Here is a 15,170-nt window from a genome sequence, read left to right on the forward strand (position 1 = left end):
CCCAGTAGCCACATAGAGGCTCATATTGTCTAGAACTCCAGTTTTAGGGGATCCACCCAATGCTCTCTTCTGGCCTCTATGAGTGTGCACACAGTATACAAATGTACATATATACGCAAGCAAAATAAAATAAAAAATAAGTAAATCTTTCATAAAGCTATGAAGTTTAACAAATGGCACGGGGAAGGTTTGGTTTTTTTTGTTTTTTGTTTTTTGTTTTTTTACAAAAGTAGCACAGGAAATCCACAGAGGAAGTCAAAAAGGCCAGCGAAGTGCACAGGACAACAGGACAGTCAGTACTGCCGGGGGAGTAGAGTCCACCTTTGTTCCAGACAGTCATGTGGTGAAGCAAGAGAATCACTGAACCTGTAGTTGGGGCCAGCCTAGCAGCACAGTGAGGCCCCATCTCACCAAAGAGAGGAGAAAGAATGAAAGGAAAGAAGGAAAAAAGAAGAAAAGAATATATATTCATTCTTATTGGCAATCCAAAAGTATGTTCAAAATAATAACAGGGGGCTGGAGAGATGACTCAGCAGATAGGAGTAGTGTTGCTCTCACAGAGGGCCCGTGTTTGGTTCCCAGTACCCATATTGGGTAACTCATAATGCCCTGTAACTTCAGCTTCAGAAGGTCTGATACCCTCTTTTAGCCTCTGAGGGCACAACCATGTACGTGGTGTACACCCACACAATCACACATACATATACACAAACAAAAATAAATCCAAAAAAGGTCTTGGAATTTTTCTTAATAATAGTAAGAGCTAAGCATAGTGGTACTGTAATCCCAGTACTTGGAGGGTAGAGACAGGAGGATCAGGAGTTCAAGGCCAGCCTTGGCTATATAGCAAGGTAAAGATAAGTCTGGGTTCCGCAAAACTCTATCTCCAAAATATATGGATGTGTGTCTGTGTGTGTGTGTGGTGTGTGTCTGCCTGTCCGTGTGTGCACATATTTATAATGTATGATACATAATAATACATATTTATACATATTTATAATTATGATACATAATTCAGAAGAAAACATTTTAAACTGTCTTGGTTTCCTTCCTCGTCACCATGATACAATCATGTGACGAAGTTTAGTTACGGAGAAAGGGTTTACTTTACTCTCAGTCCATCAAGGTGGGGAAGTCAAGGCGGCGATGGCTTGATGTACATTGCTGCAGACAGAGCTGAAGACAAACAAATAAACCAGCATCCATAACTCGGACAAATGAAGCATGTGTGCTGCTCGCCGGATATTTCTTTGCAGTGCGCAAGCTGATGTTTGTGGACATTCTGGATGCTTCTAATTAATGCAATTGTTCCTAAGTTTCTCTTTAAACCTATTGCAAGCGAGAGGGTGTGAAAAATAGCTCATAGGTTAAAAGTACTGCTTGCTTTCAAGAGGACTTGGGTTCTATTCCCAGTGCCCGCATGGCAGCTCATAGCCATCTGTAACTCCAGTCAGGAGATATAAAAACGTGTTCTGGGTTCTTTGAACACTGTACACACACATACACACATAATATATAAACATTTATATGGGCGAAACATGCCTGCAATTCACACATTGTAATTTGGTCTGGGAGATTTTCTGTCTTTAAGTCTGGGATAGCCTAGCCTGCCTGGTTTAGACCCTCTGCAGCAAAGGAGCATTTGCTGAGGTGGATATACACACAGGACCAGTTTCAAGGCAAAGTGGAAGGACTCTACCCCCTGGACTAGGTTAGGGAACAACCATGTGTCCTGTCTCTGTCTGCCACAACAGGGTCTCACCGAGCGCAGGGTTAGACCAGAGCAGAGACAGGGGCAGCACAAAGCAGGACACCTAGAGCCAGTTCATACCTGCTGAATCAGAAAGACTCCTGGGCAAGTAGGCCACAGCTCGCTAAGCAGTTTGCTGCCAGACATACAGTTTACCCATACCTTAGGGCAGAGGCAAGTGTAGCTCTGATGAGTTTGAAGCCAACTTCATGGCAAGTCCTATGCCTGTCAGGGCTTTATAGTGAGACCCTGTGTCTCATATGTTCATATAATTATTTTTTTTAAAAAATACCAATTATGTTAAAAATCGTAGTGCCACATTAAATAACAAGATCTAACAGTAGCAAGTTTAACAAGAGCCATAGCTTCAATTGTTGATAACCTTAATTATTTTGAGATCTTCCCATGAAAATATCTGCTGCCGGTGATGGGGTCACACGCCTTTAATTCCAGCACTCAGGAGGCAAAGGCACGTGGATCCCTGTGAATTCAAGGCCAGCCTGGTCTACAGAACAAGTTGCAGAACAGCCTGGGCTACACTGGGACACCCTGTGTCAGTCAGAGCGAGGATAGGGGGTGAGGACACGACATCTTTTGCAACTACTGCCAACTGTCACAGGCACTGCTCATTCTCTTGGAATTTATAGTTATGCCTTTTTTTTTTTTTTTTGGTTCTTTTTTTCGGAGCTGGGGACCGAACCCAGGGCCTTGCGCTTCCTAGGTAAGCGCTCTACCACTGAGCTAAATCCCCAGCCCCTATAGTTATGCCTTTTAATTTACTAAGAAATTTAAGCTAATGAAAAGTTAGGCTTTAGTTGGGTTTTTTTGTGCCAGCAATCTAGAGGCTGCAAGCCAGAATACTCTATTTAGGGTCAGCAGGGTTCGCTCTAGACTTACCTAGAAAAAAATGGAAGTGGGTGAGGTGGAATTATTTGCGCGAACTAAAAAGCCTTTCTGGGACAAACCGACAAAAGGGGTGGCGCCTGTCAGACTCCTCGGCCCCCGCCCCTGTCCCTTCCCAGAGGCAATGAGACCAGCGCGCACAGGCGCAGTCCCGCTGGAACCCAACCCCGCCTAGACGCGTGCCGAAGCCCCGAGCTGAGGCTCCGCCCCCGCGCGCGAGCTTAGGGGCGGTCGCGCCGCCAGGCATCAGCAATCTATCCTGAACGGAGGCGGCTCCGCACGCTTGCGGAGAACCGACACGTTAGCGGAGCGGACCGGCGGCGGCGTCTGCCTGCCGCTGCGGCACGAGAGGGAGGATGGCGGAGGCCACGGAGAGGCTTTACCGAGTGGAGTACGCTAAGAGCGGGCGCGCCTCTTGCAAGAAATGCAGCGAGAGTATCCCCAAGGACTCGCTCCGCATGGCCATCATGGTGCAGGTGCGGTGGGGCCGGGCCGGAGGAGCAGGGCGACGCGGCCCGGCCGCTGTGTGGGCTCCGGGCCGCCGCACTCCCCCTGCGGCTCGGCGTGACTGGGAGAGAAGGGCGGGAAAGGCCCGCGGCGCTGCCGTCGAGGTCCCTGAGGGCCACCGGGCCGGCCCTTCCCGGACATTGCGCTGACCCTGCAAGAAAAGCCCGGGAAGTGAAAGCATCTGGCGGTGCCTTCTTGCTTTGTAAAGACAACGGGCCTCTTCGCTAGGTCTGGTTGGTCTCAGTTCTTGTTTATTTCACTGCCTTCCCTTGGCGCGGGGGTGGAGGGTGTGCGTGCGGTCTTTGAAGCTGCCCTGATTTGGGCCTATCTTGTCCTGAAAGATTCTTCTCCATGAATACAGAAAGAATTTCCCCCTTCTTCCTTAAGCCTATTTTTGATTATCCTTTCAACATCCGCTCACTCTCGATATTTCTATTTTTGTTATGCAAAGCAGTGCCGTTTCTTTACAGTGCGCGCTTTGGGCCTTGATTTCTACTTGGAAATAACATTTTCTCCAAACTTCCCAAGGTCTCTGCGCTTTCTGCAGTTACCTGGTCTCTTCACTGACACTTCCGAGATGGGCAGGAGGTGGTAGGATCCAGGGGTCCTTGGAGTTCCAGCGGCTCCTGTCCCCGGCTGGGCTTCTTGTTTTGCTGATTCCTGTCTTTTGCAAGTGTGGTTCTCACCTGCCCTGTTCCCACCTCCCCCCATACACTCAGTTACCCAAGCTCACACTGCTAATGGTCAAGGTAATTGATTTTTCCCTTGCTGTCCAGCTGCAGTAATGTGTTTCAGAAGAGGCAGGCTAGCCCTCAATGGGGCGTCAGTACTTACCGGGGAAAGGGGAAGAAGACATTCACCCAGTAGTTACCTAGATACCACGCTGCTTCTGGTACTTCTCTTTATGGCAAGAACTGAAGCTGTCATCTTGGTACCCTAACTCAGCATGCTTGGCACACAGCCCTCATTCATTCTGAACACATTCATTAAGTAGCAGCTAGGCTCTGCATTAGTGCCTGTAATTATCATTGGTGACAAAAATCCCAAGAACCGCTAGGCACATCTTTGTTGCCTGCCTTTATTACTGGACAGGGAACCCACCCTGGGATCTTTCTGCTTCGTTAAGGTGGTGTGGGGAGGATTGATAAGCCTTGCATCTGGTGGGGCTGGCAACTGTGAGGCAGTTTGCCCTAGAGAGAAGGAGCCCAAGATGTCCCAGTCAAGTGTGGGAGCTTAAGAGTCAAAATTCGGGGTTGGGGGATTTAGCTCAGTGGTAGAGCGCTTGCCTAGCAAGCCAAGGCCCTGGGTTCGGTCCCCAGCTCCGGGGGCGGGGGGGGGGGGGGGAGAGTCAATATTCACCAAAGTGGGACCGGGAGATGGAGAGAGCTAAGATTTGAAGGACAGTTCCCTCCTTCCTGTGACAAGATAAATAGAACTCTGAAGCTCTCTGGGTTTAAGAGAAAAAAAAAAAAATCCACATCCTTGCCAGTTTATAGATGAAACCCATTATCTCCTCCAGCCTTGAGCATAACCAGGAAACAAAAGTGTCACGGGCTTATATTTTCATATTTTATGATTGGGGATTCCTCGATTGTAGCAACTACTAGAGGGGTGTTAGTAGAGTATGAAGTAAGGGCACCTTGAGAAGTAGGTTGGTTGGTTTTGAGACCAGACTTCAAGGCTGATTGTGATCCCCTAGCCTCCATCCCTGGAGTGCTGAGAAATACAGGCCTGCCCTACAGCCACACCCAGCCCCAATGAATGGCTTTGTTCAGTTTTTGAGACCTGGGCTTATTGTCATCATTCTGGCCTTGAACTCACAGAGATCCGCCTGCCTCTGCCTCCCTCCCCAGTGATGAGATTAAAGTCGTGCACTACCACACCAGGCCTTAGAGATGTTAGTCCTTGCCGGGAGAACAGCTCTTCTGTGAAAGGATGACTCCCTCCCCACCAGTACTGCCTAGGAAGAGAGGAAAAAAAGGAATTTTGGGAAGACTGGGGACACTGAAAATAACTTCGTTCTAGGCCCTCCCCCAGGTCTTTTTGACTTTGAAAGAAAACTATTATTCTGAGTGAAGGTGGTGTTCTTCCTTAGTTGAGACTGGGAGTTTAGGTCTGAATTTAAAATTGGTCTCACTGGCTAAGCTTGGGAGGGCCTGAAAGAAAGAGACCTTTTTTTTTTCTGGAGTTTGAATTTAAATGCAGCCTTTTACATTTGTATGAGAGAATTGTTCTCTGAGCATTCAATAACCTGATAACCTGATATTTTCGAGCCCAGAGTGAGGGAGGACCTGGGCCCTCTGGCAGCTTAACTGGGAGGAATGGCATGACCCTGGGAGGATTTGAGCAATCTAAGCTCAGGGCAAGGCCATCTCCCTCCTGCAGGCAGGACTCTTGACCTGCCTTACCTGGAAGGAAATGGTAAACACTGTGGTTGGTGGTTGAGGCTGGCTGAGGCACTTGGTCCATGCCTGGTGCCCTGTGCTTGCTTCATAGGTCTGAGTCCTAGATTCTGTCTGTACCTTGCCTATTTCATGACTCCTAGGTAAAGATAAAACTTAGGATGCTGGCCTTTACCGCCAGCCATTCTCAGGCCTTGCCGTGGTCAGGAGTTTGTTTTTCTTATGTGGTATGTGTTTTGTATCTTAAGTACACTACCAGGAAGTACTTCTTGGTGTCACCAGTCCACAGCACCCTGCCGAGGAGGCTGTAGGTATTTGTTCTTGCAGAGTCATATGGCAATAGGGGCTCAGGGGTCTGGAACTGTTTCCTGGTGTGATCTGATGGAGCGTTGAGAGCCAGAAGCTGAGTCTGCTCAGAAATGCCATTTATTGTCTGGTCTAGAGGCCATTTTTGCCACAGTTCCCCCACCTTTCCTCAGTGCCTGGCTGGGGACACGAGTTTGGGTAGATTCTGACTCCAGGTAATAATACCTACTCTGAGGAAAGTAGTGGGTGGGGCCTGTGAGGTGCTGGAGGTGGTCTGCAGAGCTCCTGCAGCTCCTGAAAGACTTTTCCGGAACCCTGCAGGCCTAGGAGCAGATGATTACTATCGGGTCACCTAGGCAGGTCTTGCCTAACATTTTTTTAGGTTTTTATTTACTTACTTAGTTTTTGTGTTTATGCGTTTTTTGCTTGTATGTTTGTCTGTGCGTCACCTCCCTGGTGCCAAGAGAGGTCAGAAGACAACAGATCCCCTAGAACTGGGGTAACAGAAGGTTGTGAACAGCCATGTGGGTGCTGGGGATAGAACCCAGGTCCCAGGGAGGGACTGCTTAGCCACTGGGCCATCGCCTCAGCCCTTAGCCTTACATTTTAATGCATCTAAAGGAGGCCGACTCCATCCTAAAGCCTCAGCGGTCGTCTTCGATGCTGCTGGATGTGTTTATTTCATGGCCTTTACATCTGCCCCTGAAGCAGCCGTAATTCACACTCTTGCTTGGGTTGTTCAGAAGGCAGTGTGTGTTAAGTAGCTCGTCCGAAGTCGGGATGGGGGAACTTGGTATCAGATTCTTGTCCCACCTGCCTCACTGTGTCTCCATTGTTGCCACCATCTGAGATGCTGCTGCTGCTGCCTTCCCAGAGGCGTGGCCTGTGAGGGAAGGGTACCAGGAAACTGGGTTAATGTGGCACTGTCACCAACAGGCAGTACTGGGTGTAGAGCCTCATAGGAAAAGACAACGCCTGAAGCAGCACAGTGCCTTTTCCTCCAGCACATACGAGGATCAGGTGCTACCCTGAGGCCCTGTTCAGCCTAGCTTCAGGCCTGGAAGCCTTCTGCCTCAGGCTCTTCCGTCCCCTCACAGAAGCCATTCCTTCTACTCACTCGGGCATGCTTGCTTTCCTGTGCCTGACACTCTGCTGACACATTTTCTCAGTCTGGCTCGTTATCTAGGTCTTGTTCCTTATTATTTTTAACCGCAGAGGTGCTTTAGAGCCATTTCTGGGCCACCCAGACCCTTGAGCTCAAGTGCTGCTTCCTGGCTCTTCTAACAGGGCTAAGGGACACTGAGATAGTCTGTGTGTCTCACCAGGCTGTGCAGCAAGTCGTACACCCTAAAAGGAACCGGGATTACCCTCTCATCCTGAGCAGTGGATTTGGAGGTGGCCGGCCATAATTTTTAGCATTTAGGAAAATAACTTAGATGAGAAGCCAGAAGCTTCCATTTGCAAGTCACTGTGTGACCCGAGAGAGCATTGGGAGCCTCAGGGAGTACAGGAGTCCATTGCTGCCTGGGCTGGGGTCAGGGCTGGGGCCTACACAGAGATTAATGGTCCTCATTTCTGCTCTGTGTCCCTTAGTCACCCATGTTCGATGGAAAAGTCCCACACTGGTATCACTTCTCCTGCTTCTGGAAGGTGGGCCACTCCATCCGGCAGCCTGACACAGAGGTGGACGGGTTCTCTGAGCTGCGGTGGGATGACCAGCAGAAGGTCAAGAAGACCGCAGAGGCTGGAGGCGTGGCAGGTGTGTATATCCAGGGTTCAAGAGCTTCTCTGCTGCGTGACGCTTGCTGTTTTGCCTTTCCAGATGGGAAAGGTAGCCTTCGACTTTGCATGGTTCTTATTTTTAATAGGTTTTAATTTTTTATTTTATTAGTAGTATATGTATTAGAGTGAGAGAGAGAGTGTGTGTGTGTGTGTGTGTGTGTGTGTGTGTGTGTGTGTTAAACTATGTAGAGGTTAAAAGACAGCTTTAACTGAGTTGGATCTCTCCCACATGGGCTCCAGGATTTGAACTCAGGTTTGCATAGCATGTGCCTTACAGCCAAGCCATCTAACCAGTTTTAGGAAAACTGAGAGAATACAAGAGTGCAGTGCTCCCGTAGCCAACACCCCCCCCCCCATAGTTGTCCTTTGCTGTTGTGTGTTCTGTAGGCTTGGGTGGGTGGATGGATGGATGGATAGATGGATAACGCACCTACCACTGATGCCTTCCAGGTCCTGTACATAAATGGTACCCAGGAGGAAGCCTCTGTCAATCTTTCCTCCTATTTTTTTTTTAAACCCTTAGGCAGGCAGCTCTCCATGAGTTCAAGGACAGCCAGTGGTGTGTAAGGAGACCACATCTCAAAACAAATAAATACATACCTCGAAGGCAATCCTCCTGCCTTAGCTTGCTGAGGAGTTCTGGGATTACAGGTGTGCATCTTCAGCCCCCAGCTTCTCTTCTGATTTCTAGCCTCATGAGTTAATGTTGCCTGGGTTTAGTTTCAGGGACAAAAGGAAATCTGTGCTTTCTTCTCTGCTGCTTGATTCAGCGCAATACCCTTAGTTCTGTCCTGCTGCCGATTGGTGTCCTTTGCCTAAGCTCCACACTTTGCTTGCCCTGTCCCTCTGTTGGTGACTCCGGGATAGTCAATTTCATTCCAGCAGGCTTTCTAATATTGATAAAGTTGGAGTGACCTTCATCCAGAAATCTGAAGTGCTCCAAAACTTTTGAGTAGCTGCACACCGCTACCACAGGTGGAAAATTCCACATCTGGTTTCATGGCAATGTTGGAGTTAATGATAGACAGGCTAGAAGTGCTGTACACCCTCACCTTCAGGCAGTGCGTACAACGAGAATGTATCTGTGAGACACCTGTATTTCATGTGTGGACCTGCAGCCCATTCCTGCATGGTGTCTTACGTGTATGTGCAGTTATTTCAAAAGTCAGAACAAAAAACCTGCACTCCTGAAGAGCTCTGTTAACGCTCAGCTTGTAGCTTGTGGCTTCTTTTTATTTTTAAACTTTATGTTTAGATTTATGTGCATGAGTGTTTTGCCTTCATGTGTGTATGCACACCATGTTTGTGCCTGCTTCCCGTGGAGTCAGAAAAGGACTTCTGGTCCATAGGACTAGAGTTACAGAGTGTTGTGAACCACCATGTATGGGTCCTGTGGACTGAACCTGGATCCTCTACAAGAGTAACAGTTACTCTCTACCCAGGGCCATCTGCCCAGCCCACTGTGATTCCACTGTGGACTTTTACTCCTGAACTCTCAGAGTACTTAGCCTCTGCAGGCCCCTGGGTAAGCACACATGTTGGAACTGCTACTGCCTCCCAGTCTGTGGCTCGACTTTCACTTTAATTGTAAATTTTCACATTTATTTATTTATATGTGGGAAGGAGTTGCATCCATGCATGGCAATTCTCTCCTAACACCCACTGGGTCCAAAGGATGGAACTCAGGCTCGTGTTAGCTGTAAGGAAGATATGGGGGATTTTTCCTGTTGTAAGGCAGCATTCTTGGAGAAGACTATGTTAGTTACCTCTCTATTGCTGTGGTAAAATAGCATGAGCAAGCAACTTAGAGAAGAAAGAGTTCGTTTCTGTGTAAGAGTCTCATGACAGGGAAATGTGACATCAAGTGGGAGGCACAGAGCAGGAATCGAGCTGGCACAAGGTTTTAAACTCAATGACATCTTTCCTCAGCAAAACTACCTTCCTAAACCTATCCAAACAGGACCAATTGGGGACCAACTGACATGCCTAAGATTATGGAAGACATTGATCGTTCAAACCACCTGACTTCCTTGTCAGTCAGAACCAGTTGACACTGTCACCAGAGCCTGTGTCTGGATTCCATTTGGTTCACTTTCTCTTCCAGGTCCATGGTTCCATTACTGTAGTGGCTTCGTGAAGTTGTGTCACTGTACAGTATAACTCCACTACTATTCCTTTGTGGGTCCTTTTAATTCCTCACAGATGTTAGTACAGCAGCTGGGGAGATAATTCAGTGTGTAAAGTATACCACGAAAGCATGAAGACTTGAGTTCAGATCCCTAGAACCCTTGTCAAAAACCTGGTGTGGCTGTAGTGTTGGGGTATAGGCAATGGAGACAGGCAGATCCCTGCGCTCACTAGACAGCCACCAGGCTAATTTGGTGAGCTCCAGGTTCAATAAGAGAGAGACCCCGTGTCAAAAGGTAAGGTAGGGGCTGGAGAGATGCTCGCTGTTTACTCCTTGGTTATGGTAGACCTGAGATTTGCTCCCAGCTCACAACTGTCAGATACCTGATGCCATCTTCTGGCATCTGCATTCATTTACACACACCCACACAGGCACAGAGACACATAATTTAAAGACTGAAGTAGCCCTAGGCAGAGCAGTAGAAATTAAAAGAAAAATTGGCCACAGTCGTTGCCAGTAGAGATGAATGTGGTCACCCAGAACACAGTGTCCTGGTGGGACGGTCCTGGGAGAAGGAAGACAGAAGAAATGGGCATTTTGGGGACTGTAGCATGAGGCTGCTGAGCTGAGCAGAGCCGTGGGTTTGGTTCTTCAGGCAAAGGCCAGCATGGAGGTGGCGGCAAGGCGGAGAAGACGCTGGGCGACTTTGCGGCAGAGTATGCCAAGTCCAACAGGAGCACATGCAAGGGCTGCATGGAGAAGATAGAGAAGGTAAAGCTTGGGGGTGTGGTCATTCCAGGAGGAAAGGACAAACTGCTTCTACCTTATAGCTCAACACAGAAATGCAGTGGAGGCGGGAGGTGATGGCTTCTCACTCTGGGCAGGCCCAGACCTTTGTTTTCCTTAGCCACCTCTACGGGTGGGGGCCCTGGAAGAATAGTTCTGCCCCAAGTCAACAGGCATGGGGCAGTTCTTATTTGATGGGTCTGAGGTTAGGGTTATCCTGCTTCCAACTCTCCTGTTTTAATCAGGGAAACTTCCCAGTCCAGCCCTCCTTGCTACCAGCTCTTGTCCCTGAAGGCTGGCGGCCAGTCAGGTGGAGTGGCTAACTGGCTGTGCTGCTGGGAACGGTAGAAGCTAAGCCTGTGCCTGCCAGTGTTCCCGTCTCTGGGCTGTGACTCACTTAGCATTAGTTGTATTGGGTAGTGTGTGAGTCAGTTTTCTGTGTGGTAGACAATGTGATGCCAGAGGTCGTCCACCTGAGGAGGAGGAGGCTGGTGTTGGCTCACGGTTTCAAAGATTTCAGTCACGGTCCATCCCTTGGTTCTGTTACTTTAAGCCTGTCGTGGCAGGAGCATGTGGCAAGGGAGGCCTGTTTAGTTTGTGGGATATCAAAAAGGAAGACCAACGTTTTAATATCAGGGGAAACCCAAAGCTCTAACTTCTTTCTAGTAGGCCTTACTACCTACTGCCTCCCAAGAAGGAGCTAGAATAGGACCTTTGAGAATAGTTGAAGATCTAAATGTAGCAGACATGAAACTAAGAAAAGTGTAGTTGGTAAATGTCCTCACCTTTCATCATTAAAAATTGGAGGCAAAAACTGTGGTCCTCTTGCCTCTGAGGGAGCTGCAGCTGCTCTGTGTTCTAGAGCGTTAGCCTGAGATGGAGTTCTCTGCATCGTCGGATCCCTGTTGGCCCAATTCTTTGCAGCTGCCTCACAGATGGGAACATTGGGAATGTCAGTTGGTGAATTGTACACCTGGCAGGCTGGCAGGAACCAGCTCGTGTTTATCGCTGCAGCTTAATCAGACCCTTCATTATAGCGACCAGAGTCCACGGGAGGGTGAGACGGACAAAAAGGCCCTGTTGGATAAATTGCCACACTAAAGCGCAGCACACTGTCAGCATCTTAACCCATCAGGGACACGTTAGCACGTAGACAAGCACTTACCGTTAGTTGTCCAAGTATAGGTATGTAGATAGTCATTTAGAATGTGTGAGCAATACTAACTAATAAGACTATTAGCACAGCAGGTCATGTGTCAGTCTCAGTGAATGTGAGTGCTGGGGCCTAACATTACCTTAAGTCCTTGATGGTATAAAAGTCAGAACTTTCTAAAAGCTTCAAATAGGCTACATGCGCCTTTGCCCTAGGCTAGCTGCTCCTTGTCCTGCCTTGTCATTCCCTAGATGCCACATGGTTTTCCCTACAGGGTCAGATGCGCCTGTCCAAGAAGATGCTGGATCCAGAGAAGCCGCAACTGGGTATGATTGACCGCTGGTACCATCCAACTTGCTTTGTCAAGAACCGGGACGAGCTGGGCTTCCGGCCTGAGTACAGTGCCAGCCAGCTCAAGGGCTTTAGCCTCCTCTCTGCAGAAGACAAAGAAGCTCTGAAGAAGCAGCTCCCGGCAGTCAAGAGTGAAGGGTAGGTGGGCTTTGGTTAGAGTGTGGGGTTCTAGGGGAGGTCTACAAGCCTGTGGGTTCCATCCCTCCAATGATGATCAGAAAGCCAGGAGCTGTGGCAATAGGAGCAGAGGTCACAGAGAGACTGGGACACCTGCTGCTTCTTCACCCACCCACCAGCTCTCCAGCCATGACATCTGCCCCCAGATGCCAGGTTCCACAGATACAAGCTTCAGATAGTAAAAGACCACCCTTGTGGACCATCCAAGTTTCCTTGCACGGGTGATGGCCATGGTTCCAAACCCTGTGAAGATCCACATTTGTGTTCTTTTAACATTGCCACAGTCATGCGGCAGGGACATTTCTGTGTCTGGATCTCTGGGAAGGAGAATCATGGCTGTTCACAAAAAGAAGAACAGTGGGAAGGGCCTGGAATCGGAACAGATGGGCACACATGGAATTAGCATCTAGAATGGAAGGGCCTCCTCCCAGAGTAGCCTATTAATGGGCGTGCTGTGCTCACAAGCAACTCCTATGCTGCTGTCACCAGGCAGCTTCTTGCGCTCTCAGTGGGCCTAACACAAGTTTGTAGAGCAGCACAGTAGCTTTGGAATGTGACATTAGCAAGTCAGGCCAGAGGGTGAGGATGCCCTGGGCCGGCGGCAGGCAGGGTGTCTCTATGACGTGATGCTGGGGAGCTGGAGCGTGCTCAGCTCTGTGCCTGATCTCGCTATCACCATAGCCCTGCAAGTCCTGCCCTTCCCTAGCACGTGGCTCTAGAAAGTGCCAGGGTGAACTCAGCCTGCGTGGTGTTCTGGGGAGCAGCTCTGTCTCACTCCAGACTCAGTTCTTATAGTTGTGTTTGACTTTGCCACAGTTCCCAGTCATTTTGTATGCAAGAGACATATGGGTTTAGCATGAGATGTGACCTAAGCCCTTGGTCTGTCCTGGCTGTTCTGGACACTGGGATGAGCTCCAGGCCCCTCCTTATTGGCAGAAGAGGCCCTGAATGGCATAGCATCTCCCGTCTGCCTGGGCAGCAGCTAACAAGGCTAAAGTGACATTGTGGCATGTCACCTGGTATTTGGTATCGGTTTCTAGAGTTCTTACTAAGTCCTGTATTTCTTTCAGAAAGAGAAAATGTGACGAGGTGGATGGAATAGATGAAGTAGCCAAAAAGAAATCTAAAAAAGGAAAGGACAAGGAGAGTAGTAAACTGGAAAAGGCGCTCAAGGTGAGTCCTGGGCTGTGTGTCCTCTGTCCTTTCTCATGCAGGACACTCGGCTGTCCCTACTCACCAAGAGCAGGAGAAACTCTCGTGTGCATGGCTGCTTTCTCCGAGCTTGTCCTTGTTCATAGAGACCATTTTTATTTGGGTAATGGAGCACATGAGGCCTTGGATGCCCGGTCTGCAGCCAGGACCAACCATGTAGAATGTTCGTGTCTTCCTCGACCCTGGGTGACAGACACGGTGATGATGCTTCAGTCCCGTCGAGGCATCATGTGGCACTCTACACCTTCAGCTCACTCATGAGTGTTGGAGAATGAGACTGAGTCCCCAGATGCCAGTTCTCAGTGCAGGCGCCTGGGAAGGAAGGTCAACAAAGGGCTGGAGCGCATGCAGTATTCCCCACACTAAACCGGTGGCTGTTGGCCAGGGAAGGCTCGTTAGAGTTAATTGTGCTATTCGGAGCTGAGAAGCGGTTACCACCTGTAGAATGTTGGGCGCTGGACAGTCTTGGGAACGTGATTTTTCCAGAGCTTGAGTGTGTGGTTTTCAGCTTTTGCTACTGGCTCAGTTATAAGCATATGTGATCTGGTTTTGACGGGTGGAGCCCTCTGCTTAAATGTGTGTGTGTGATATTCAACTGCTGCTTTTTCCTTCTCGGTATGGGTGTTTTGCCTGCCTGTGTGTCTCACGTGCGTCTGCTCCCTGCAGCCCTATGAAGACTGGAGAGACTTCTGAGCTGCCATGTGGATGTTGGGAATGAATGTAGGTTCTCTGTAGGAGCAACCGGTGCTCTTAACTGAGTCATGAGTGGCTCCAGTCATCCCTCTGTTTGATTTTCTTTTTTTAATTTTTCTTTCACATATTTGCATTTGCCTTTCAGTAAGTGTGCTGATGTGCTCTCCAACATCGCCAGTGATAAAAGCAGGATTGGCCCACTCTCTCAGCTCCTTCCCTACTTCAGTCTGTCTGTCTCTGTAGTCTCTAGCCTCAGCCATAAGACAGATGGGTCTGCCCTCCCACTGTGTGCCCTGCCTTGGGGAGAAGTGAGAAGGGTGTTGGTACTGAGAGCCCCAGCACCGGAAGTGGGAAGGAGGGATGGTAGGTGATGGCCTCAGTCAGTGGAGTTAAAACCTTCCCTTGGTGTGGGCAGGGCCGGCACTCCCCTCCATCTTAGGTGCAGCCCGTTGCACGACCCACCAGCCTGCTCTCCCAAGGGGAGAGGGCCACCCCGGCCTACCGCCCTGGCAGGTCACCGTGAGAATGAGTGAGATGCGCATAAAAGCGCCATCGAAGCGTGGGCACTTAGACATTGAAGTCAGGGTTTTCGAGTCCCAGTGTAGAAGGGATCACTTATGCTCTTGCTTGAGCTTGAGTGTGCAGGGAAATCTGTAAGTGGGTATTGGGAAAGATAATGGGGCCCAGAACTTCCAGTCCCTTCTCTGTGCCTTGAAACAGTTTTCTGAGGGTTGATACCAGGGCCCATGCAATAAGGGACTCAGTCTTATTTACAAGTGGTCTCCTTCTTGCTTTGCAAATGTTTTCTGAGAGCATTGCCTGGCTTTATTATAATTGTGGGCTTTTCCATCTGTGCTCAAATTCCCAAAATAGCAACTCTGAGATTGATTTATCAATGAATAAATGCCTAGGCCAAAGCTTTAGCTGTCATTGCCCCGTTTACTCTGAGTCCTGCCACGTGGATAGTTACTTCTTGGGCTTATCCAACCATCTCCATCAGCTAATTAACTTCCTGTGCTG

General features: G+C 49.1%; 1 protein-coding gene across 1 annotated transcript in view; it reads left to right on the forward strand.

The window, feature by feature from the left end:
• The first annotated feature begins 2,947 nt into the window (after positions 1-2,947).
• Positions 2,948-15,170, forward strand: part of Parp1 (poly (ADP-ribose) polymerase 1) — a 31,813-nt gene continuing 19,590 nt past the window's right edge. The window contains exons 1-5 of the mRNA NM_013063.2: positions 2,948-3,129; positions 7,462-7,627; positions 10,434-10,549; positions 11,992-12,206; positions 13,316-13,418. Coding sequence (NP_037195.1) covers positions 3,010-3,129; positions 7,462-7,627; positions 10,434-10,549; positions 11,992-12,206; positions 13,316-13,418 — 720 coding nt within the window. The 5' untranslated portion in view covers positions 2,948-3,009. The remainder of the gene's footprint in view (positions 3,130-7,461; positions 7,628-10,433; positions 10,550-11,991; positions 12,207-13,315; positions 13,419-15,170) is intronic.

This window comes from Rattus norvegicus, chromosome 13, assembly GCF_021556685.1.
Source record: "Rattus norvegicus strain SHRSP/BbbUtx chromosome 13, alternate assembly SHRSP_T2T, whole genome shotgun sequence".
NCBI lineage: Eukaryota > Metazoa > Chordata > Mammalia > Rodentia > Muridae > Rattus > Rattus norvegicus.